Source organism: Corythoichthys intestinalis, chromosome 12 (assembly GCF_030265065.1).
Source record: "Corythoichthys intestinalis isolate RoL2023-P3 chromosome 12, ASM3026506v1, whole genome shotgun sequence".
NCBI classification, from domain to species: Eukaryota; Metazoa; Chordata; class Actinopteri; order Syngnathiformes; family Syngnathidae; genus Corythoichthys; species Corythoichthys intestinalis.
In genome coordinates, this window is record NC_080406.1 from 9,551,345 (window position 1) to 9,577,487 (window position 26,143).

The window sequence follows — 26,143 nt, forward strand, 5'->3', positions numbered from 1 at the left end:
CCGCAGAAGGGCCTGGACATGTACTATCTTCAGCAGGGGGACACGTCTGGCAGTGCAGGATTTGAGTCCCTGGCGGCGCATTGTGTTACTGATAGTAGCCTTTGTCACTGTGGTCCAAGCTCTCTGTACGTCATTCACTAGGTCCCCCCATGTGGTTCTGGTATTTTTGCTCACCGTTCTTGTTATCATTTTGACGCCACAGGGTGAGATTTTGCATGGAGTCCCAGATCGAGGGAGATTATCAGTGGTCTTGTATGTCTTCCATTTTCTAATAATTGCTCCCACAGTTGATTTCTTTACACCAAGAGTTTTACCTATTGCAGAATCAGTCTTCCCAGCCTGGTGAAGGTCTACAATTTTGTCTCTGGTGTCCTTCGACAGCTCTTTGGTCTTGGCCATAGTGGAGTTTGGAGTGTGACTGACTGAGATTGTGGACATCTGTCTTTTATACCGATAATGAGTTAAAACAGGTGCCATTAATACAGGTAACAAGTGGAGCCTCGTTAGACCTCGTTAGAAGCTAGATCTCTTTGACAGCCAAAAATCTTACTTGTTTGTAGGTGACCAAATACTTATTTCCACTCTTTGAAAATAAATTATTTAAAAATCAAACAATGTGATTTTATGGGGTTTTTTTTCATTCTGTCTCTAATGGTTGAGGTTTACCCATGTTGACAATTACAGGCATCTCTAATCTTTTCAAGTAGGAGAACTTGCACAATTGGTGGTTGACTAAATACTTATTTGCCCCACTGTAGATGGCAGCCGCTGTGTCTGACCTCACTCGAAGTGGAAGACGTCGAGGATGTTTTTCTTTTTCAGGGGCTTGGAGCACACTTGATTCGTCGGAACATCATCAAAGTGTTGGATAGCCAAAAGCGATCAGTGGAATTGGCAAATACTGCAGTCAATGCTATCGCTGGAGTGAATGTCAGCCTCAACAAGGCCTGTGATGATATATTAAAGGTGAAGAATGACCTGGCGGCATCCAACACTGCCACAACCGGAATGGCAATGCAACTTGCTGCGCAACCTTGCGATGAATGTTGGTCGGAAGGCAGCAAAGAATGAAAACAGCGACGAGGATTAAGTCGACGAAAGGGGGGTGGCGGACACGGCCTGCCATCGGTCCTCAGCTATTCCCTATCTTCTGGATCGAATCAACTGAATAAACTAACCACTGAATTATTAACTAATCTACTGGAGTTCATCTACAAAACGAGCACATTGCTATGATCGACAATGGACTATTGGGAAAATGAACAATCAAGGGGATGGTAAAAAAAAAAAAAAAAAAAGTTATTCGATATTTTCTGCATCCTATGGTATACTGGGGGCGGGATTCAATAAGCTTCGGCTTCTCCCGTCTGCCCTTTTCTTTTTGGGTTGAATTAATAGTAAACACATATAAATGCTGTATGTTGGTTTGGATTTGTCATGCCTGAAGGGAAAATAAAGAAAGAAAGAAAGAATTACAAGTCCTTGTTTCATTGTTTACAGACAAGCGAGTCAAACTGCTTAGTCATGCTCATAATTAAACAGTTAGGAAGGCTCAGATGCTGAAGACTTGCTGAAGTTTTGATGAAAACTACAAGTTACACCTTTGTGTGTGGGAGTTTTATTGCAAGAGACTGGAAAAGATTCAGTTTACACTTTTAACGTTTTTACAACCTTTACAGACCATGACATTGCAATACAGAAAGCAAAAGACAGCACTGAGTATCACAAAGAAATATAACATAAAAGCAAAATTAGAAATATGAACATAAGACAATCGGCACAACTAAACTTCAAATGTTGTTAGGATTATTCAACCATTCTTTCTAAACATCTTAACGCTCCTCAATGTTTGGCCATAAATTTTCATCAACGTCACAACTGATGTCCTCGCTTGCTATACAGCTTGGAGAGAATCTTCTTGAATGCCTTACCCAGCCTCTGCAGCCATCTGTTGTGATGTCACTGCATGTTGCATTCATGGCATTTAGGAGAGTCATCCGATTGAGAGGCTGGCAATCATACACTTGCCATCTCCATGTGGAGAAAAAAATCATCTATGGGATTGAGGAATGGGGAGTATAATGGTAGGAACTTCATTACCATTCTGTTGTGGTTTGCAAACCATTTCCTGTTTATGTTGGCGTGGTGGAAACTCACATTGTCTCAAACTCGATCGGCTCCGATCACGCCATTTTCAAAGTATCGGAATCGGCAAAAAAATATCGGACATGCCTTTTCTTAATATATATCTATATATATATATATATATATTTATTTATTTTTTTAATTAAATCGTTTTGTAATTGTATTTAATGTTACAGACAAAATGTCTTACACCCATCCAGTCTTTAGTTTTGCCTTAAACTAGGGCTATCAAATTTATCGTGTTACCGGCGGTAATAACTTTAAAATATTTAACGCAATTAATGCATGCGCTGCACTACCCACTCACGCAGTCGCGTTCAATCTATTATGGCAACATTTAACGTATACATAGAGTTATAAGGCAACTTTAAATGAGTAGAGAGAATTTTGGCAGCCTTTGAAGCTTATTTTTAATTGGCTAAGGCCTTACATTCCCGCTCTCAACAATTAGACATGTCGTGGGAAGCAATGTGGAGAAGAAAGTTAGTAGTTGATCTTTTTCTTAACACCCTATTTTATTTCTCAACTCTAAGAAAATATATCAATTGGTACCAGTACGTACAGTCATGGTTGCACTTCCCATCATGCATTTGGGCAGAAGTTAAATGGCTACAGTATCATTTACTGAAAGCTAAACAAATAAACTAGATGGTAATATTTAGTCACAATATACAAGGTCACATTTATCCTTTAAGAATTACAAGTTTCTATCCGTGGATCCCTCTCACAGAAAGAATGTTAATAATGTAAATGCCATCTTGAGGATTTATTGTCATAATAAACAAATACAGTACTTGTGTACTGTATGTTGAATGTATATATTCGTCCGAGTTTTATTCATTTTTTTCTTAATGCATTGCCAAAATGTATATGATCGGGAAAAATTATCGGGAATGATTGGAATTGAATCGGGAGTTAAAAAAAAAAAAGCAATCGGATTGGAAAATATCGGGATCAGCAGATACTCAAACTAAAACGATCGGGATCAGATCGGGAGCAAAAAAACATGATGGGAACAACCCTATCTCAAACGATTACAAATTTCGGCAGGTTAAAATAAGTTACGTAAAATCAGTAATGAAAATGCTCACAAATAAGCACAAACATGTTGACATATTCCGACAGCATGTTCATCCATTTTGCATGTAAATGCTTATGCGATGAAGTAATGACTAGATGTCGTGGGTGGTGAGACTATTAGGTAGAGACCCATGATCAACCATTTTGATCATCATGGCAGCTGCAACTGATAATGTAGGAAACAGGAGAGAATTGTACAAAATCATTTGCACGGATGCACAAAAACATCTGTAACTTGCTCAAAGGAATGAGAAACTGCTTTTTTGATGCGAACTAGTGATGCGATGTTGTGAAGATTGAACAAGTACTGTAGTTTTGAGAATTGCAAGTCTGATCTGAGAAATGTACCAAAGAATATGTCAAAAAGTGCTCCTGACCTGATGTCACTCTATTTCTTAAAACTCGATCGTTCGTGTCAGTGTTACTCACAGTTCGTATGAATGACAGTGATTGTATCTTTGATGATTATGAGAGCCTCTTGCCGAGGAGAACTGGTTATTTGCGCTTCAGTACTACTAGAAATGAGTGACTGAGATTTGTATCTTTATTCATCTTCCGCTCTGATTGCTGATATGCCTCAAGGTGATACGAGGATGTAGCTTTGAGTTCTTAGACAGTATGACATTACAACTATAGACTATTCCGGACAAGAAGACTCCGCAAAAAGCAAAATAAGTACCCCATTCTTTCTGCTTCAAAGCATGTATTATACCGTATATTGTATCCTTTAAAAAGGCTCGGCACTGAAAGAAAGACTTCATTTTCATACATACAGTGGGGCAAATAAGTATTTAGTCAACCACTAATTGTGCAAGTTCTCCCACTTGAAAATATTAGCGAGGCATTTAATTGCAACATAGGTAAACCTCAACCATGAGAGACAGAATGTGGAAAAAAAAAAAAAACAGAAAATCACATTGTTTGATTTTTAAAGAATTCATTTGCAAATCATGGTGGAAAAGAAGTATTTGGTCCCTACCAAAAGTTCATCTCAATATTTGTTATGTACCCTTTGTTGGCAATAACAGAGGCCAAACGTTTTGTGTAACTCTTCACAAGTTTGTCACACACAGTTGCTGGTATTTTGGCCCATTCCTCCATGCAGATCTCCTCTAGAGCAGTGAAGATTTTGGGGCTGTCGTTGGGCAACGACAGTAGTTGGCTGCCAACTACTGGACGGGAGTTGAAGTGCAGCCACCAAAATGTTTATTTCCACCAAAAAACACAGGCTGTAATAGGGCTGCAACTAAGAATTATTTTTTATAATCGATTAATCGGATGAAAGTAACTTTTTTTCAATTACATTCACAATTTAACTTGAAGCTGTTTTAGGCATAATGTAAATAACATTAAAGACAAAATGGATGACTATTTCCTTCAAAAATAATATATTACAGCTTCCTGACATTAACTGTACTGTAGTCTACAACTACTGTTTTAAGTACATAAAACCTGTTTAAAAAAATTAATAAAGGTTCTGAGTATAAAGCGTAAAAATAATTTCTCAAAACACAAATCAGACAAAAGTCTTCATTCAAATTAAAAAAGTGCTGTTGATTGACATTTTTTCTTGTAGGCAAAGTGCTGATATAAACTGTGTCAATGACTCATTTATATCTCTAACCAAAATAAACAACAAAATCAAATAAAGAGCAGACTGTCTTGTAATGAATATTTTTTCTTCATCACAAAGTTGTTTATAAATACAATCCAAATCCTATTTGGAAGCACACTCTCTTGCATGACAATTTACAGTTTGAGTTTGTGTTAAAAGAAGACTATGCTGTTATATGAATGGGTTTATATGTGTGGTTTCTTTACAAAAAGAAATGAGACAACTTTATCCAGCAACAACTCAACTGCAAATATGCTTCTCCAACACAATACAAATGGACACTTAAAACATGAATTAGCATAATCGCTAACAAGCTTAGCGCTCTGTGCAAAGTAGTAACGTCTCATCAACAAAGAGTTTACAATACGATCGGCTTCATTTACTCACCTCTGATGGAGGCAAACTGGATGGAACAACACAAAAAAATAATCTAACTCTCAACACTTTGTAATATTATCGATTCAGCAACCCAACCGCAGCAGCAGTGAACTCTCTCTCTCGCTTGCTCTAATCACTGACGCGCGCATTGTCATACTACACACAAAAAACGACCAAACGGGACTGCTCATAGCTGCCAGCAAAAATCGATGATCAAATTAGTGGCAACTAATTTATTATTCGATTTAATTCAGGAGTCCCCAAACTACGGCCCGCCTCCATATTGGTCCGGCCCCCTGAACATTTTTTTCTTTTTCTTCAATAGTGTTATTTATTTCCTGGCTTTTTTCTATGAAGAACCCAGAGAGGGTTATTTGGTTATTATCTATTTAATAAATAGTGCTATTATTATTTATTATTAATTATATTGTATTTAGGGCTGTCAAACGATTAAAATTTTTAATCGAGTTAATCACAGCTTAAAAATTAATTAATCGTAATTCAAACCATCTATAAAATATGCCATATTTTTCTGTAAATTATTGTTGGAATGGAAAAAGAAGACAAGACCGATATACGTATACATTCAATTTGTCAATATTTGTTTATTATAACAATTAATCAACAAGATGGCATTAACATTATTAACATTCTGTTAAAGCGATCCATGGATAGAAAGACTTGTAGTTCTTATAAGATAAATGTTAATACAAGTTATAGAAATTTTATATTAAAACCCCTCTTAATGTTTTCGTTTTAATAAAATTTGTAAAATTTTCAAACAAAAAAATAAAGTAGTAGCTCGCCATTGTTGATGTCAATAATTACACAATGCTCATGGTGCTGAAACCCATAAAATCAGTCGCACCCAAGCACCAGCAGAGGGCGACAAAACACCAAAAAACACAAGTAACTAATGGACATGACATTGTGCTGTCATTTTAATCTGTTTGAGCGGGGCATGTGCGTTAATTGCGTCAAATATTTTAATGTGATTAATTTTTAAAAATTACTTTAACGTTAACGCGATAATTTTGACAGCCCTAATTTAATTATATTATATCATATCATTTTTTTTTTTTTTTTTTTTTTTTTCATTTACTTTTGTTCCGTGAAGAATCCAGAAAGGGTTATCTGATTGTGGCTTTCTGAAAAACAGTAAATTTTTACATTTAGGCACTCCTGCAATCATCACACTTTTTCTGTTACAAACTGACCCGGCCCCTCATCAGAGAAGGGAAAAGTTATGTGGCCCTCATAGGAAAAGGTTTGGGGACCCCTGATTTAATTGATTAGTTGTTGCAGCCTTAACATCTAAGGATTGATACAGATTTTGAATCAATACGAGACTTGCGTGACGTAATATCGCGATATGTCTCAGAATCAATTTTTTAACACCTCTACACTGTATATTTCAAAACCACACTCATATCGGTTTTTATATGCTAATGAGCTGCATGTGTTTTGCTGTCAATATCCTATAATACAATGTGGACACCTGCAGTTTATATGTGAACAAATTGTTTTTTTTGTATAATTTGGATGGTGTGGCTTATCGTCAGGTGCGCCTTATAGTAAAAAAAATGACATCTGTTGGGGATGAGGGTCAATTCATGTACAGACCCTTTCCCAAAATTTTGAATTGAAAAAAAGATTGGAGGAAGACAGAAATGTTTTGGTTGTTTGTTTGTTTGTTTGTTTGTTTGTTTGTTTGTTTGTTTGTTTGTTTGTTTGTTCTAATGGAAATAAATACACACCCCCCCCCAAAAAATATCAAACAGATTCAGCAACGTGATTTAGGAGCCAAGCAGTGCACAGCACTCTGGAGAAGATCCAGCTCAGCTCTACAGATGGCCAAGTCCCAAACTACATGTAATCCTGCTCAGTCCACTTTCACAAAAAAAAAAGTAATGTATCTGAACATGCTTGCTCTGACACACACATATTACCAAGAGCATCTCCACTATGCAGATTACATACTGTACGTTGTCATACGTAAAATCAGAGATCGTGCAGTGATCACCAGCTCATTCAATAGTGTGCCATCATAGCAATAAGATGGTCTGTATACACAAATGAAATAACAAGAAGCCTAACAGTAATGTTAGGTACATCAATACAGAAATGATTGTTTCCAAAAAAAAATACTAACCTGCTGTATCTATAAAATACCAAGTTGTCTTACCATGACAGTCCTGCACAAAAATGATAGTTCTCTGATGACCAACCAATTGACAGCGGTGAATTTAGATCCCAACGAAACTATCGTTCCATAGCGCAATACGGCAATCGATGCCCCGACGAAAGAGTGATAAAAACCTGAACAATCGAACTGCAGCTCCACTGACCTGCAGTATTGAGTCTAAACAAACAGACTTCCTTCCCCCAACACAATCAGCAGGGACGCTCCTTTGCAGACATTTCAGCTGTCTGGGACTGCTAAAGGGCTCGTTTCATTGGGCGATTTCTCCGGCCCGAACTCTCGTTGGCCGACGACCAAGTCGAGAGGAGGGACGCTGAGGAACACTGACTGGTATTGTCAGGCGGAGCGTGCTTCAATGACCCTTGTGTGCTAAGGCCAATGCACTGCCTTACATGGCACACTACCCTCCATTTAATCAGGGTTACTTTGGTATTTTAAATGGGCCCCAAACTACAGCAATAATAACAATAAAATACAACTTACCTAAGTAATTGCGTGTAAGACGCTGTCGTTGAGCCAATATGCTAAACAAAGACGCCAGCTGAACCAGTTAATACTAGGGCTGTCAAAATTATCGTGTTAACGGGCAGTAATTAATTTTTTTAATTAATCACGTTAAAATATTTGACGCAATTAACGCACATGCCCAGCTCAAACAGATTAAAATGACAGCACAGTGTCATGTCCACTTGTTACTTGTGTTTTTTTGGTGTTTTGTCACCCTCTGCTGGCGCTTGGGTGCCACTGATTGTATGGGTTCAAGCACCATGAGCATTAGAGGTGTGCAAAATTTCCGATTCTTAGATTATTCGCGATTCGGCCGTGGAAGATTCGAGAACGATTCACAAACATCCAAATTCCGATTATTGAAATATGCCAAGTAAAGCGGAAGTACAACACACTCAGCGCGCCGCGCGGTCTTCGGGACGGAACGGAGCGGGAGTAGCTAAACATTATGCTTCTCATTAACCGGCCCCTCGGGTAATGCCAACGCTCAACTCACGGCTCTAGCTCAACTCATGCCACGAGATAAAAAAACACAACAACATACCTGACTGCTGCCGAAAAGCTGCTACAAGTACAGCTAAGCTACATAATGTTACGGTAGATATCATTTATATAGGACTAGATGGATTATAGACTCGGTAGCGTTAGCAGCACATCTGCAAAAAGCTAGATGCGGGCGTTAGTAAACGGCCGCCATCTTAAAGCAGTAAACTTCCCTGCAATGCTGTTGTAGCGAACCTTCCAAGCAAACCTAATTAACTTTTTATCTAAAATACTCCTAAATCGGTAAAATATTGACTTGAATCTATATTTAAAATAGTTTTAAAACTTTCACATGTCAAAAGTAGACAAAAGGGAAATTATGGAATAACGGGAGCAATTTTAACAACTTTAACGGTTGATTCACAACATTAAATTAATTGAATGTAGTTTAAAGCTGCTGATACAGAATGGGGACTGGAGTTTTTTTATTTAATGTTATTTTTGTATATTTGTTTACTGCTATATGTTAACTTGACACTGAAATAGTAGTTTGGTTTAGCCTGAGAGTATTTTTGAACAATTTTGGAACTAATGTACAAAACTTTATAAAAAATAAAAAAATTTAAAAATTTTAAAAAAGGAGGGGGGTGCATCAATAATCGTTTTATAATCGAATCGGAGCCTCTGAATCGTAATCGTAATCGAATCGTTAGGTGCCCAAAGATTCCCAGCTCGAATGAGCATTGTGTAATTATTAAAGATGCACAGATACCGATACTAGTATCGGCAGGGGGCGCCGATCCGGCCCGAAATGGTGGTATCGGTATCGGCGAGTACCAACAAAGACGGCGCCGATACCATTTACCGGTCCATTATTATAACATTTGACCGCAGCCTTTTTTTCCTCCTGGCGCTCACTACATTGTCTCTGTGTGGTGTGATGACACGTGAACACCAAGCAGCTATCGCTATTGGCCTGCTCCAGACCAATGAGAGTGGGCCAATAGCCACTCTGACCAATGACAAGGGCACTTTTTCATATGGAGGAAAAACAAACCAGGAGAAATGGCAGCGGTTGGGAAATATTTCAAAATAGAAATCCCGTCGATTAAAATCAATGGCTGCATGCAAGATTTGCGGCCTGAAAATTTCGAGATGTGGAGTTAAATCGGCCAGTTTCAATACCTGGAACCTGATAAAACATTTGAAGACGAAACATGAACGAACACGACGAGTCTGAGCCTGGAAGAGCAGGAGACTACTCTCCAGAGGAAGGGCGCTGGACCGGAGCAACAATCTCTGGTCAGTTCACTACGTCTACTTTACTTTTATTGTCTTTTACTGAAAGAAATGCCGCAGTAATTTGGGAACTGTTTCCAAAGTAGGGTTGCCACCTTTCAGAAATTGAAATAAGGGACTCCACCCTCCCAAAAAAAGGAGGCTAATAGAGAGACGGGATGCTGTGGTCAATTATTATTACTTATAATTGTTAGTGTCCGCAAATGCGGAAACAAAGTTGAACCTCGAAGCAGACAACAAGCGGGGGATACTAGAGATAACAAAAGGAGTCCGTGACAGCAGGTCGACGGAGCTCAATGCTACAAACTCGAAGGTTAACTAAGACGATAGGCAGCGAGCCAAAAAGCCAAAATAAAAACACTCAAATAAGAGGTTACAACAAGAGTAGCACACTAACAGAAAAAAACCAATGCAGGGGGGTTAGGGTTAGGGTTAACAAGCAAATGTAGCGAGACTATAGTGCGAGATGTCAAATGGCGATCAGCAAGGCAAATATCTCGGCAGCCTTCTCTGAGATCACCCATGCTTAAATGCTGCGTTGATGAGCCTGCATTGGATTCAGGTGCGACGTCAGGAACGCCCCCACTACCAGCCGAGCAACAAACCACAATCTAACCAGCAGCAGAATGTGACAATAATTTCATGAAAGTTGCACTGTTTGGACTTTGAGATGTTTAAATAAGTTTATTTAGGTCATTCAAAGTTTATTATTATGAATTTATTTTTACTTTCTTACTGTTGGGCTAGTATTATACATGTTTTATTAATTTCACAAATGTAGCACTATTTTGGCTTTTGAGAGCCAAAGTTTTATTCAACTATTGTCGACTAGGGTTTAGTGTACTTTTTCCTATTTTGCAAAGGTAAGCAACAGCCTGACAAAGCCTTGATAGCAATGATTTCACATCCAATTATGTAGCTCTTTGGGGGGAAAAAAATAAAATATATATATATATATATATATATATATAAACGGGGTGGTATCGGTGTAGTATCGGCCGATACTGCACAGCCAGGTATGGGTATCGGGGCCAAAAAATGGTATCGGTGCAACACTAGTAATTATTGACATCAACAATGGCGAGCAACTAGTTTATTTTTTGATTGAAAATATTACAAATTTTATTAAAACGAAAACACTAAGAGGGGTTTTAATATAAAATGTCTATAACTTGTATTAACATTTATCTTTAAAGAACTACAAGTCTTTCTGTCCATGGATCGCTTTAACAGAATGTTAATGTTAATGCCATCTTGTTGATTTATTGTTATAATAAACAAATACAGTACTTATGTACAGTATGTTGAATGTATATATCCGTCTTGGGGCTTATCTTTCTATTCTAACAACAATTTACAGAAAAATACGGCATATCTTATAGATGGTTTGAATTGCGATTAATTACGATTAATTGATTTTTAAGCTATGATTAACTTGATTAAAAATGTTAATCGTTTGACAGCCTTAAATTCAGCTATAGCATTACAAAAAAAACTCTTATGCATTTACAGTGGGGAGAACAAGTATTTGATACCTTGCCTTGCCAATGGGTTTTCCCAATCTTTGGCAATCTCTAAAATATGCCATATTTTTCTGTAAATTATTGTTGGAATGGAAAGATAAGACACAAGACGGACATAAACATTCAACAAACTGTACATAAGTACAGTATTTGTTTATTATAACAATAAATCCACAAGATGGCATTAACATTCTTTCTGTTCAATAGAATATATCGGATAGAAAGACTTCTTAAAAGATAAATTTGAGTACTAGTAATTTTATATCAAAACCCTTCTTAATGTTTTCGTTTTAATAAAATTTGTAAAATTTTCAATCAATAAATAAACTAATAGCTCGCCATTGTTGACGTCGCTGAGCGGAACGTCACATGGGCTCCCTCCCGTTCTTCGACAGTGTTTTTAACTACGTAAGGTAGTGATTGAAATACACCACAAGGTGTCAATGGCGTGTTTTAAATTAATTAGAGATCTAGCCAACGCAAAGTCTGAGTAAGTTTTATGTGTATTTTGCATAGCTATTTTGATTGGGAATGCCAGTTCTCTTTGCAGTGAACGCTTTTCTTTTTGTGAACATTATTTGTTTGAGAGATAGGAATATTATTTTTGTTGTGCTTTCAATAAATGACACTGTAGTGACTTAACTGTTCCGCCCAAATGCATGATAGGAAGTTGGGCAACCATGACTGTCAGTGGTGGCTGCAAATGGTATACAGTATGTTCTGCGTTGTGTTCAATTAAGCGTGTTAAGAAAAAGACCGTCTCCTGTCGTTCTTCCCCACATCGTTCGCCACAATACTTATATTTGTTGTGAAAGAGTTGCCAAAGCTTAGGTCAATCAAAGGCAGGGTCCAATGAACGCCCGTGTCCACTCACATTTTCCTTTTCACTCTCAATGTGCTAAAACGGCGTCATTGTAAACGGTTTGAGGCAACGCATGAACGGGTCATTTCGTGCATGTGTTGATTGTGTCATATATGTATATATATATATATATAAAATATAATATAATATAATTTAACGTGATTAGCGTATTGGCCCAAATATAAGACGGCCCTGATTATAAGACGACCCCCTTTTTCGAGGCTCAAGTTTGAAAAACAGACTTTTTGAACACCAAATTAATTTTTATACAGAAAATAATTACAGTACATCTGAAACAAATGATTATAACAATATATTTGAGAGAAAAAGCATGTTAGTTTGCCTCGTTCAAATCTTAATACCTGAACATTTAAATATGTAAACTAAAGTACAATCACATTCGTAAATGAATGGCTTCTAGTTTTTGAAATGTAAATAAACAATCTATTGTGATAAAACAACACAATTGCAAAACTGCATTAACCATCAAAGTGAAGTCTAACTGTAACTGTAGTCTTGAAACAAATCTGAATAAGGAAAAACATTGCAATAAAATATGCAAACTGGTTAAACTTGAGAGTAGCTGAGATCTATCATGACAGAACATCGTTTCAATGATATCTGACGCCATCTAGCATCGTGAATTGGTATAATGTCTAGACCGCAAACATAAGATGACCCCCACTTTTTTAGTCTTATTTCAATGCAAAAAACACTGTCTTATATAGGCCCAACTCACATGACGTCACAACCACGCCTCCGCGCCATATTGTCCGTCAGCTCATCGTGTTTACGCATTACCGCTACGTAAATTCCTCCTATTATGGCGTGTTTTTCTGCTCGTTAACATTAATAATCAAAATGGTGAAGGCGTGTGTGGCGGTTGGTTTCAGTAACAGAGAAGATAGACGCAGAGACTTGAAGTTCTACCGTATTCCGAGAGACCCGGAGAGGAGAGCGAGATGGACTGCTGCAATTCGACGAGAAAACTGGGCACCAAACGATCACCACAGATTATGTAGTAGTCATTTTATATCTGGTAAAATGCATTTAATATATATTTAGAGGGTTTTGGGCTGACAACCACAATTAAGATCATTGCGAGGCTAATCGCCGACAATATACAGTTTCAAATTCAAGATGCTTATTTCTTCCACCATCATTATTTTTTGAATAATATTTAGCTGGTAACAAGTGAAAGAAGCTGGCCTCGTCTACGGATCATCAGTTAAACAGGTGTGTCCAAACTTTTAGCAAAGGGGGCCAGATTTGGTGTGGTAAAAATGTGGGGGGCTACCTTAGATGATTTACGTAGAACAATATATCTAAACAAATTTTAGCAAGCCCTCCTGTGTGTCACATTTGCTTTATTATTTTTTTTTTAATTCATAATTTCAACAATCGCACCTTTGTGGCGTTCTCTTTCGACACTCGGGCTCTTGTGAATGGATCGACCGAAGCTTTTCCACATAATGCCTTTTATGCAACACATCCAATGAGTTTACAGCATCTGAAAGCACCGGGGCTTCCATGAATTGCACTATAAATTGCACGATAAATTGAGACCATTGAGAATACGGACACACAGTGACGGACAATATGGCGGCACAATACAGCGACACGTCATTGTGTGATGTTGGTGAGTGGGGTCTATTCGGGCCAATACGGTAATTAAAAAAATTAATTACCGCACATTACAGCGATAAATTTGACAGCGCTAGAAAAAATATATTTAACACACATTGTTTATTGGGTGGGGGGGGGGGCTACTTCGCGGTTTTTCACTTATCGCGGCGGGTTCTGGTCCCCATTAACCGCGAAAAACGAGGGATCACTTTAACCGCAATCTATATAAACCTGTGATTACAAAGCCACATTCTTTAAGAATAATAATAACCGCTTCAGGGTATGTAAACTCCAGTTTAGGGAGTATAGACAGGTAAAATAGAGACGTGGCTGTCAAGAGAAGTTTCCTCAATGTTTACAACGGTTGCAACTCGGCTTAAAGCAGCCGGACGATGCAGCCTCCTCCCCTTGCCAGCGCAGCGGCGACCTTTGTTTCACCATCTCCACTTCATGAACCCGCTTCATAGCCTTTAAAATTGCGCTTCGGGAATGCGGAATGATTTGGCGATGTTTTAAATATCACTAACACCGGACTCTTACCTCGACGCGGAAAGACGTGCAGCCCTTGACAAACTCCTTTATGTTGCTCAGACACTCGCCGTCGTTCTTCGGTTCTTGGTAAATCTAAGAAAGGGACGAGGAGAGCCAAGATTAGCGGCACATTTCCACTTCTCTGACTCGGGGCTTGTGTTCCCTCGCGTTGTAATAAGTTTAATAACCTCGCTGAATTGAGAGTGGGGGGATTAAATGAGTAATGTCAATAACAATACAGCGGACAGGGTTGTGGAGCGTGTGACACCCCGGAAGACTGTGCTCATCCCGCTGCGAGCTCCTGTTGTGGAGTGTGGACTGTGGAGCAGCCTTGGATTGACATCGGAAGTGACGTCATCAAGATGGATTCCCCCATTCGACAAAGTGATGTATGTAAACTCTTCGAATCTTTGAAAATAAATGGGAATAAAGTACTGTAAACTGTCATTTTAATCCGAAAGTGAATGAGAAGTATGGGCGCCGTTTGTAAAGCAACACATGCTGAAAATTACGGCAACATTTTCTCACATTTAGCGCTACACAGTGTTTAAAATGGTGTGAAATTTTTTGAGTCACTTTTTTTTTTCACATTTACAACATTATTTAGTACGGAAGCGTACTGCATTCACATGAAAAAAAAAATGGGGGGGCTCTTTTTTCTAATTATTATATTTTTCAACTCTCCGTTTTTCTGACTAATTTATTAATGAGGTCGTTTTTTTATTTTATTTTATTATTTTTTTTTTTTATCCCACCTTTGTTTTTCTGAGTAATTTATTTTTGGGTTTGTTTTTCTTAATTAATGTTTTTTTTTTTTCTTGAGCTTGGCTTCCGAGGAAAAAATATTTATTCAAAATTCAAGCACTTGGAAGTCTCGCGCGAACTCTGTCAATCAAGTTCAATACTTGAAGACACCTCTTGCGAGACCTTCCAACGGCCGTTTTTAAAATAAATATTTTTTTCCTGAGCTTGGCTAATGCTAATATTTTTTCCTCGGGAGCCAAGCTCAGGAAAATAGATTAATTCTAAAAACAAACCCAAAAATAAATTATTTTGAAAAACAAAGTTGGAAAAAAAATATTTCAAAAAAACCAAACCAGAAAATAAATTATTTTAAAAAACAAGGTTGGGAAAAAAATCAAATTAATTAAAAAAAAAACAACCTCCAAAATAAATTATTTTGAAAAACAAAGTTGGAAAAAAAATAATTAAAAAACAAACAAAAAAAAATTATTTTGAAAAACAAAGTTGGAGAAAAAATATTTAAAAAAAAAACAAACCTGAAAATAAATTATTTTAAAAAACAAGGTAGGAAAAAAAATCAAATTAATTAAAAAAAACAACCTCCAAAATAAATTATTTTGTAAAACAAAGATGGAAAAAAAATTAATTTAAAAAAACTCAAAAACAAATTACTCAGAAAAACGAATTTGGGGAAAAAATTTTCAAAAAACGACCTCAAAAATGAATTACTCAGACAAAGCGCAGGGTTGAAAGCGTATTGCATGGGGTTTTTGTGTAAAATGATAATGATTTTTTTTTTTCATTCTCTTTTGTGTTTTTTCATTGCAAGCAAAATAAATAAAGACATTACTACCAAAGCATTTGTAATTGCAATCATTTTCTGGGAGAAATTGAGCATTATCTGACAGAATTGCAGGAGTGCCAAGACTTTTGGCCAGCAGTTTATGCGCACATCTGTTCAAAACGACACGCATTTTAACAATAAAACATTCTACACAAAACGAATGGTGTTCAAACATCCATCTAGGCTGATAAATATGTAAATTTAGTCGTTTAAATTAGCCTAATTTCCCTCACAAAAGTCCGCTAGCTAAAATGCTACGAATGCTAACGCATTTACAATTCTCCTAGAAAATCGTTCACACATACCTCCACGAACTGTAGGCTCTAAACCTAATTACAAATACATACACAAACATATATTAGCTGAAACAACTTACAGCCTTAGGTGGCCCAAACCAGAGTGCAGCTGTACTTTATCCATGTCAAACTAGAGTCTGCTCCTCACTCATAAAAAGGTGATGGTCCAGCCAGACCCAGCGCTGCCACCAGAGGGCAGTGCATCCTCCATGATTAAACAGAATACAATACTTTTGGACTTTTTGGATAGTTATTTGGGCTACTTACAATTTACAGCCTAACGTGGGCCAAACCACAGCGCAGCTATGCTTTATTAACGTCTTCAGCAAAATTGGTATTTGGCATGTGGCAAAATGGACTTTGCCACGTGGCTTTTTTTTTGCCATATAGCAAAATTGTTTTTTCCATGTGACATTTTTTTTTGCCATGTGGCAAAATTGATTTTGACATGTGGCATTTTTTTTTTTTTTGTATGTGGCAAAATGTATTTTACCATGTGGCATTTTTTGGGAGGGTGTATATGGCATTTTTCGGGGGGTGTATGGCTTTTTTACAGGCCATGTATGTCCATGCCATTGACGGCCATGCATGTCCAAATTTTTCATTCATAGTCAAAAATCACAGCCACACATGTTTTTCTGCCATTTAAAATGAATGGAAAATTTGGACATGCATAGCCGTCAATGGCAAAGCCTGACTTGGGTGTCAGTTCAATGTCAATGTGCTCTAATGTAAAATGTATGGTCAAAAAGCACAGCCACGCATGTTTTTCTGCCATTTATAATGGATGGAAAATTTGGACGTGTATAGCCGTCAATGGCATAGCTTGACTTGGGTGTTTGTTGAATGTCAGTGCTCTGTAATGGTAAGTGCATGGCCAAAAATCCCAGCCACACGTTTTTCTGCCATTTAAAATGAATGGAAAATTTGGACGTGCATGGCCATCAATGGCATGGATGTGCATGGCCTGCAAAACTGCCAACCCCCCCAAAATGCCACATGGCAAAATCAATTTTGCCACATGGCAAATACCACTTTTGGTTCTCAATGTCTCTCGACGTCTCAGTGCTTCTGTATGGAAGCATCCATCATTTAACAGAATAAAATACTTTTGGACTTTTTGGATATGGTTATTTGGGCTACTTACAACTTACAGCCTAATGTGGGCCAAACCAGAGCGCAGCTATGCTTTATCGCCGTCTGCAGCAAAATTGGTATTTGCCATGTGGTAAAACGGATTTCGCCATGTGGCTTTTTTTTGCCATATGGCAAAATTGGTTTTTCCATGTGGCATTTTTTTGCCATATGGCAAAATTGATTTTTCCATGTGGCATTTTTTTGTCATGTGGCAAAAAAAAACTGCCATGTGCCAAAAAGGATTTTGCCATGTGGCATTTTTTTTTTTGCCACGTGGCAAAATTGATTTTGACATGTGGCATTTTTTTTTTTTTGTATGTGGCAAAAAGGATTTTGCCATGTGGCATTTTTTGGGGGGTGTATGGCTGTTTTACAGGCCATGTATGTCCATGCCATTGACGGCTGTGCACCTCCAAATTTTCCATTCATGGTCAAAAATCACAGCCACAGATGTTTTTCTGCCATTTAAAATGAATGGAAAATTTGGACGTGCATAGCCGTCAATGGCAAAGCCTGACTTGGGTGTCAGTTGAATGTCAATGTGCTCTAATGTAAAGTGTATGGCCAAAAATCACAGCCACACGTTTTTCTGCCATTTAAAATGAATGGAAAATTTAGACGTGCATAACCGTCAATGGCATAGCCTGACTTGGGTGTTTGTTGAATGTCAATGCGCTTAATGGTAAGTAGATGGCCAAAAATCACCGCCACACATGTTTCTGCCATTTAAAATGAATGGAAGATTTGGACGTGCATGGCTGTCAATGGCATGGGTGTGCAAAACTGCCACCCCCCCCCCCCCCAAAAAATGCCACATGTCAAAATCCGTTTGCGTCGTGGCAAAAAAAAAAAGCCACATGGCAAAATCAACTTTGCGACATGGCAAAAAAAAGCCACATTACAAAGAAAAAATGTCACATGGCAAAATCCATTTTGCCACATGGCCAAAAAAAAAAAAAGCAAAATGGCAAAATCCATTCTGCCACATGGCGAATACCACTTTTTGTTCTCACTGTCTCTCGACGTCTGAGTGCTCCTGTATGGAAGCATTATTGAACGACAGTCCAGCTAGACCCAATGCTGCCACCAGAGGGCAGTGCATCCTCCACCATTAAAAAAATTACGATACTTTTGGACTTTTTGGATAGTTATTTTCAGTTTTTAAAGGGTTAGTTCCAATTTATGCGGAAATTCGGGTGACGTCGCCAGAGTACGAACGGCACTCATTCGTAACCCGGGGACTACCTGTACATAAATCATAATTGGACTATTAATTTGAAAAATAGCGATACAGTTCTTCTGTGTTTCGTGGAGACCCTACACCTGTCCACACACACACGGTCCCTCCAAATTTGCTGACCAACACAAACACCATACTGTGTCTTTAAAAAAAAAAAATAGAGTGGATGGGAGGGGGTCCATCTGCGTTTGCCTTCGCCAGTCAATGGCGGTTTTTAGCCACAGTATATGGTCCACATTAGCGCAACATGTTCATCCAGATTGTAATTTTAAATACCTCGTCAACGTAATACGGCGCGTTTTTTGACAACATGTTTTTCTTGTTGTTTTAGATCATATGCGCGGGTGTTCTATTTTACACACAATAATAAAAGCGTCGTGACCTACTAACGAAATCTCCTCATGGGCCAGTGGGCAGGGAGAGAAGCCAGACAACAAACCGCGTCGCTTCCACGGATGTGGGCAGCAAACAGACACGCCGACCTTATGCGAAGGGAGGGAGGGGGACAACAATCGCGCCCTTACTTTCTCCGTGGATCCGGGGCTGAGGCGCTCCAGGAGCCTGCAGAGCACCACGCCATCCTTGAGGGAGCTGTGCAGGAAAGCCTCGGGGTCCGCGATGCTCTTCTTGGGCGACTCCAGCACGCCGAGCGTAATGAGCCATGTCACCGTTTGCTCCGCCGAATTCATGGCCACATTCGAGTCGATAAAAGCGGCCGCGGAGGGAGAAAGAGGGGCGGGGGCGTGCGTGCGTGCGAGCACCTCGACAGCTCCTGGCCCCGCTTCACGCTGTCATCCCGGAGCATCCACAGGAATGATGATGCATTCGGGGAGAAGGACAGATCGTACAGAGAGGAGAGGAGGAGGGGTGGTCCGGTTGCTCCTCTTCTTCCGTGGTGTGTTTCCCCTCCCTCAATCTGTCAGCCTCTCTGCTGATGCCGCCAGCCGCTCGACCATTCGATGATGTCACGCTTGCGCGTGCGTGTGGTTTAGTGGTGATGGTGGATTGAATGTTTTCACGTGCCACCTCCTGTCTGCGGGACGTAACATTAGATACATTTCAACGGCGATTTGAAAAGAACATTTAGAAACAGTAACAATGCTCAGTTTAGATTACACTGACGCTCCACTGCAGGGTGTTTAGATTCTTATACATTCGGGCACGTGCACAGACGTCGAAAAAAGAGCATAAACGTCATATAGGCATATTTAACTTATAACTCGTTGACGGCCACAATGAAAAAAATATCAACATTGGCTCAGTTTAAAAAGTATTGGCTAATCAATCACCTACAATTTTACTGCTAACACAATTTAAATAAACGAATTTGTTTGCAAAGACTGATCCCTCGTTTTTCGCTGTTAATGGGGACCAGGACCCGCCGCGATAAACGAAAAACTGCAAAGTAACGTGAATTTTTTTTTCTTTGTTTTGTGCGTGTTCAATGTATTTATTCAGATTTAGCATTGAAAAGAGATAATTATAAGACTTTTTTTTCAGTTTTTCCCCCCAGAATATATATATATATATTTATTTTCAATTTTGTATATACACTACCGTTCAAAAGTTTGGAGTCACTTAGAAATTTCCTCCTTTTTGAAAGAAAAGCACAGTTTTTTTCAGTGGAAATAACATTAAACTAATCAGCAAAAACACTCCATACACTATTAATGTGGTAAATGACTATTCTAGCTGGAAATGTCGGGTTTTAATGCAATATCTACGTAGTTTTGTAAAGAGGCCCACTTACAGCAAACATAACTCCAGTGTTCTAATGGTACATTGTGCTTGCTAGTTGCCTTAGAGCAGTACTTCTCAAATAGTGGGTCTGCGCCCCCCTGGGGGGGCGCAGAGCAATGCTAGGGGGGGCGCATGTGACCTCGGGGAACATGTTTTATGTGTTTTTTTTTTTTTTTTTTTGCCGTACTGGAATAAAGTGTACTTGCACATCCACTCAGTAGGTGGCAGTGGCGCTCTCATTTTCAGAGTGCGCGCAGTATTTTTGAACTAAGGAAGAGCACTCAGCACACACAGACAACAGATATGAAGAGCAGTGTGCCACCGCCGTTTTCGAAAGCCGTTTTCCGACCGGACTCACTCACGCAGCGACCCACTGTCTTGTCCGGTTCTCACGTCGCCGCCCGAGAAGCGCCATTTTCGGCTTGGGATCGTCACGACGACTGCCCTCACCTACGGTTCTACCTCGGCCGCCGTGAATGCGCTTTTTTCGTGCCGTTTGCCTTTTAGCTTTGACTTTTAATACAGTGGGTGATGATGAAAGACCACTGTTTACTGTGTCTAAAAATAATTATAGCAGACAGCAAGAAGCCAAATCAATCATTGTTAAGCCGCTTGATTTTTTCAGTGAAAACGTGCCGTATATTGCCAACAATTGTCCTGCTTTGTCAGTGTTATATCAGTAAGCCAGTGAGCATTGTTAGCATGCTAATTGAAAAATAACTCCACATCATTGCAAAGGAGGTAAATACTGTGAGCAGCAAAAATAAAAACTGTCCTGTCCAAGGACACTTTTTTCCCCCCTTTTATTCAGATTTGTTTTTTCGGTCAAATTTTTTGGCACATTGTCCTCATGAGTGAATGTTTCTAATCAATTTTAATTTGGTATTATTTACTGATTTTATTACATTTTATTTTTCTGTATCAAATGGTCAAAAATGTACCTTGAGTGTATTTTTTAGTTTGGATGTGAATTTTTTTTTTTAATTCAGGCAAATTGATGCACATCAAGTCTTCTCTGTTACAAACAAAACAATGTTTATAATAAAGTTATACTTTATTATAAGTTGATCTATGTTACTTTTTTTCTTTATTAGAAAAAAAGGACACAATGTTAGGCAGATGCGTATTTATAATAGTAATTTTATAGACAAATGATACTATTTACAGTGGCGGCAGAGAGTTTGGGGGGGCGCGAAACATTTACGTCTTCCTTGGGGGGGCGTGACAGAAAATAATTGAGAAGCACTGCCTTAGAGGGATAATAGAAGATTAGAAAACCTTGTGCAATTATGTTGGCACAGCTCAAAACAGTTTAGGTGGTTAGAGAAGCAAAACTGATCTTCCTTTGAGCTAGTCGAGTATCTGGAGCATCACCTTTGTGGGTTTGATTAAACTCTCAAAATGGCCACAAAAAGACAACTTTCACATGAAACTTGACAAACTGTTCTAGAATAGAATAGAATAGAATAGAATAGAACATAACTTTATTGTCATTGTTAGCAAAACATTGTCAATAACAAAATTTGACTTGGCACTCCAGTATAAAAATATGTATTAAAAAAATAAGAAAATATATACTCTAGGGCAATAAGTGAGAAATTATAGCCAGCTCGGACTAAAAAACTGTATGTGCAACACAGGAATAGTGCAATACGGTCCTAAAATTAACAGTGTCATTTGTGCAAAGGCTATTCCATAAGAAAAATTGCCAAGAATTGAAGATTTCCTATAATGGTGTGTTCCACTCTCTTCAGAGAGCAGCACAAACACAATCTAACCAGAGTACACAGGGAAGTGGGAGGCCCCGCTGCACAACCGAGCAAGAAGACAAGTACATAAGAGTCTCTAGTTTGAGAAATAGATGCCTCCCAGGTCCTCATCTAGCAGCTTCATTAAATAGTACCCGTAAAACACCAGTGTCAATGTCGACAGTGAAGAGACGACTCTGGGATGCTGGCTTTCAGGGCAGTGTGGCAAAAAAGAGCCATATCTGAGACAGCCTAATAAAAGGAAACGATTAATATGGGCAAAAGGACAGAGGAAGATTGGAAAAAAGTGTTATGGACAGACGAATCATAGTTTGAGGTGTTTGGCTCAAAGAGAAGAACATTTGTGAGATGCAGGACAACTGAAAAGATGCTGGAAGAGTGACTGATGTCATCTGTCAACCATGGTGAAGTTAATGTGATGGTCTGGGGTTGCTTTGGTGCTGGTAAAGTGCAAAATGGGATCACTCCATTTTGCAAAGCCATGCCATACCCTGTGTACAACACTTAATTGGAGTCATTTTCATCCTACAACATGACAACGACCCAAAGAACACCTCCAAATTATGCAAAAACTATTTTGGAAAGAAGCAGGCAGCTGGTATTCTATCTGTAATGGAGTGGCCAGCACAGTCAACAGATCTCAACCCTATTGAGCAGTTCTGGGAGCAACTTGACTGTATGGTACGGAAGAAGTGCCCATCAAGCCAATCCAATTTGTGGGAGGTGCTTCTGGATGTGTCGACTGAAGTTTCTCCAGATTCCCTTAACAAATTCACAGCTAGGATGCTATAACTCTGCAAAGCTGTAATTGTTGCTAAGCGAGCGTTCTTTGATGAAAGCAAAGTTTAAAGGAGAAAATGATTATTTCAAGTAAAAATCCTTTTTTCTAACCTTGTCAATGTCTTGACTAAATTTTCTATTCATATAGCAAATCAGTTGAAAATTAAAACTGTGACTTTTGAAGGAAAACACAAAATTGTCTAGGTGACCCCAAACTTTTGAACGGTGGTGTAGATAGATATAGATATGGAAACATTGATTTTTCATGTTTATTTACCAAAATAAAAAGGTCGGTGCATTAGCAGGTCTGCCTCACAGTTGAGCAGGCCGTGTACACCTACGCCATCTTGGAAATCCAGTAGTCTGGCTTCCTCCCACGTTCTTAAAAGCTCCGCGCTAGGTTCATCAAAAACTAAAATTTCCCATCGGTGGGAATGTGAGTGAAAATATCTGCCTAGCTCTTAACATTGCTAACATCTGGACCATCATGCAGCCTCCAGATTACACTTTTGGCAACAAATCTTAATCTCAATCTGATCAGATTTAACATGCTCATTTTACTGTATGTCATTTTACTATTGTTATAATGGTTATCATCAGCTAAAATGTACTACTATCAGTCAGTGAGGTTAAATCGATCAGTGTTTGAGCGTTGACGGAGGTCTGACCCTTCTTGAGTGCTCGATTTTGAAACCGTGGCTTTGCGTGTCTCGCAGTTTCATCCACACTACAAGCTGTGTGTGTGTATTTTGTTATCCGCTTGAAAACTGGCCTCAATTCAAGAACAGCAGCGGAAATCTAGACTTTTACATCCACAGTAATGAAATGCTACAGCCCATAACACAAGCTGCATATTTTAGCGCAGGCCGTCAGATATAAACACTGAGTCAGGAGGATTTGACTTGGCCCGAGGTGATGTAAAAACGTCACATTAGGCTCTACAATATGGCTGTTTATTGGAAACTGACAGGCTCGCTCCGAGGGGTAATAATGCCATTAAGAAGGAGGACAAAACAATTATTTAATGGTCCTCAACGGGAAATCGTATTTCATTCCATGAAACACATGCATTCATCTATGGACAGGAAACATTCAAGTTAAAACAGTAAGTGGCTGTACACTGGGTTCAGGAATTATCTCACTGGGGGTAAACCATATTTTATGGTCTGTATTGCGTCTTGTTGTTAGGTTTTGTGTTGATTCCCTCCTAGTGTGTCCTTGTAATTGCCATTGATTTCACCTGGTGTACCACTCCTTGTGTATCCTCCAATTTGCGTCTACCCGTGTCACCCATCTGTTCCTCATTGTCTCGTTACCCTTTGTCTGCGTGTGTATATAAGCTCCCAGTTTCTTTTCAGTCCTTGTTGCGTCATCGTCAATGTCTATGTCAGTGTCAGAGTCGATGTCTATCCAAGCCCTCGTGTTCCAAGTAAGTTTTTTGATACCCAGCCTTTTGTTAGTAACCTGAGTTTTGTTTGCTGCTGTGTTTTTTGGGATCACCTCAGTTTTGGTTTGTACTTTGTATTTTCTGTCGGCCTTAATTAAATCATTTTTTGTACCGCCTTTTTTGCCTCGCTTCACTTTTCCTGCGTTTGGGTCCACACACAACTGCCCGCCTAGCATTTCCTGACACTTGTACTTGTGACTTACTGAACATACAGTGGGGCAAATAAGTATTTAGTCAACCACCAATTGTGCAAGTTCTCCTACTTGAAAAGATTAGAGGCCTGTAATTGTCAACATGGGTAAACCTCAACCATGAGAGACAGAATGGGGAAAAAAACAGAAAATCACATTGTTTGATTTTTAAAGAATTTATTTCCAAATTAGAGTGGAAAATAAGTATTTGGTCACCTACAAACCAGCAAGATTTCTGGCTTTCAAAGAGGTCTAACTTCTTCTAATGAGGTCTAAAGAGACTCCCCTCGTTACCTGTATTAATGGCACCAGTTTTAACTCATTATCGTATAAAAGACAGCTGTCCACAATCTCAGTCAGTCACACTCCAAACTCCACTATGGCCAAGACCAAAGAGCTGTCGAAGGACACCAGAGACAAAATTGTAGACCTGCACCAGGCTGGGAAGACTGAATCGGCAATATGTAAAACGCTTGGTGTAAGGAAATGAACTGTGGGAGCAATTATTAGAAAATGGAAGACATACAAGACCACTGATAATCTCCCTCGATCTGGGGCTCCATCCAAAATCTCCCCCCGTGGCGTCAAAATGATAACAAGAACGGTGAGAAAAAATCCCAGAACATAACCCCCTTTAACAGCCCACAGAGAACGGAAGAGGGGACTTGACACCGCCCCCCACAAGGAGTGCCAGCAAACCACTGCAACCCCTCAACCGACACGGCACACCACAGGACCGGAGCCCTGACCCCAAGCACCTCGACAGCCCAGACGAAGAGGAGGTCTCTTGTTCAGTTTATCAGTCTCTTGTTCAACAGTAAAACTGTTCTGGCCTTTTTCAAAAAATGTGTGTTTTAAAGATAAACGGTGTACAGTCCACAGAAGCAGAAGACTAAACCAATTAAAACGAATATACGTTTCTAGTGTAGACCTGTTTCTTCTTGAAAATCCTATTATTGATTCTTATCAATTACACAACCCATGACTGTCAGAGAGGTATTATTACCCTTCCTCGGAATTGATCCAGAAATATGTCTATTCCTCTCCCTGTTATTGTTGCCCAGGTATGAGTCACATCCACAATAGATTTGTCGGAGTCAGCCATGATGATGATTGTGTGACGGTGAGTCAGCAACAGCAGGAGCGAAGCAGCTCCATGGCATTGGGCCAGCACTCATTCTATTATTCATACACGCCTGCATTTTTCTAAATGGAATGTGTCCAGGACAATACCTGTGGCAAATTTAGTTTGTAGCTTCTTAATGTGTATCAGAAAGTACTGTATGTATGTTGTATATTGATCCTGTGGAAGCACTACATGAAGGGTTTACTTCAAACCACAGGGTGGGGCTGTCTGCTCACTGAATTGGTCTCCAATGGTGGGTGGGGGTGATGTCTTGGTGTTTGATGTCTTGGTGTTTCAGCGGCCGGGGGGTGAAGACTAAGTATAGACCCTACTCACCTACGTCACAAAATGACGTGTCGCTGTATCCGGCCGCCATATTGTCCATCATTTTTTGGCCCTATTCTCAATGGTTTCAATTAGTCTTGCAATTTATAGAGCAATTCATGGAAGCCCCGGTGTTATCTGACGCTGTAAACTCATTGGATGCGTTGCATAAAAGGCGTTATGTGGAAAAGCTTCAGTTTATCCATTCGCCAGATCCATATTTGATGCCTAAATCGATGTTTTTCGACCCGCT

At 39.1% G+C, this 26,143-nt stretch overlaps 1 protein-coding gene across 5 annotated transcripts in view; it reads right to left on the minus strand.

Annotated features, from left to right (window-relative positions):
- The window catches only part of LOC130926649 (rho guanine nucleotide exchange factor 7-like), a 157,711-nt gene that overhangs the window by 43,552 nt on the left and 88,016 nt on the right, over window positions 1-26,143 (minus strand). For all 5 annotated transcript variants that reach the window (XR_009066265.1, XM_057851670.1, XM_057851674.1 and 2 more), the window contains exons 4-5: window positions 19,038-19,546; window positions 14,262-14,345 (exon numbers count right to left, since the gene is read on the minus strand). Coding sequence is in view for 4 of the 5 variants with exons in the window: in XM_057851670.1 (XP_057707653.1) it covers window positions 14,262-14,345; window positions 19,038-19,202 (249 nt within the window). In the remaining variant the exon portion in view is untranslated. The remainder of the gene's footprint in view (window positions 1-14,261; window positions 14,346-19,037; window positions 19,547-26,143) is intronic.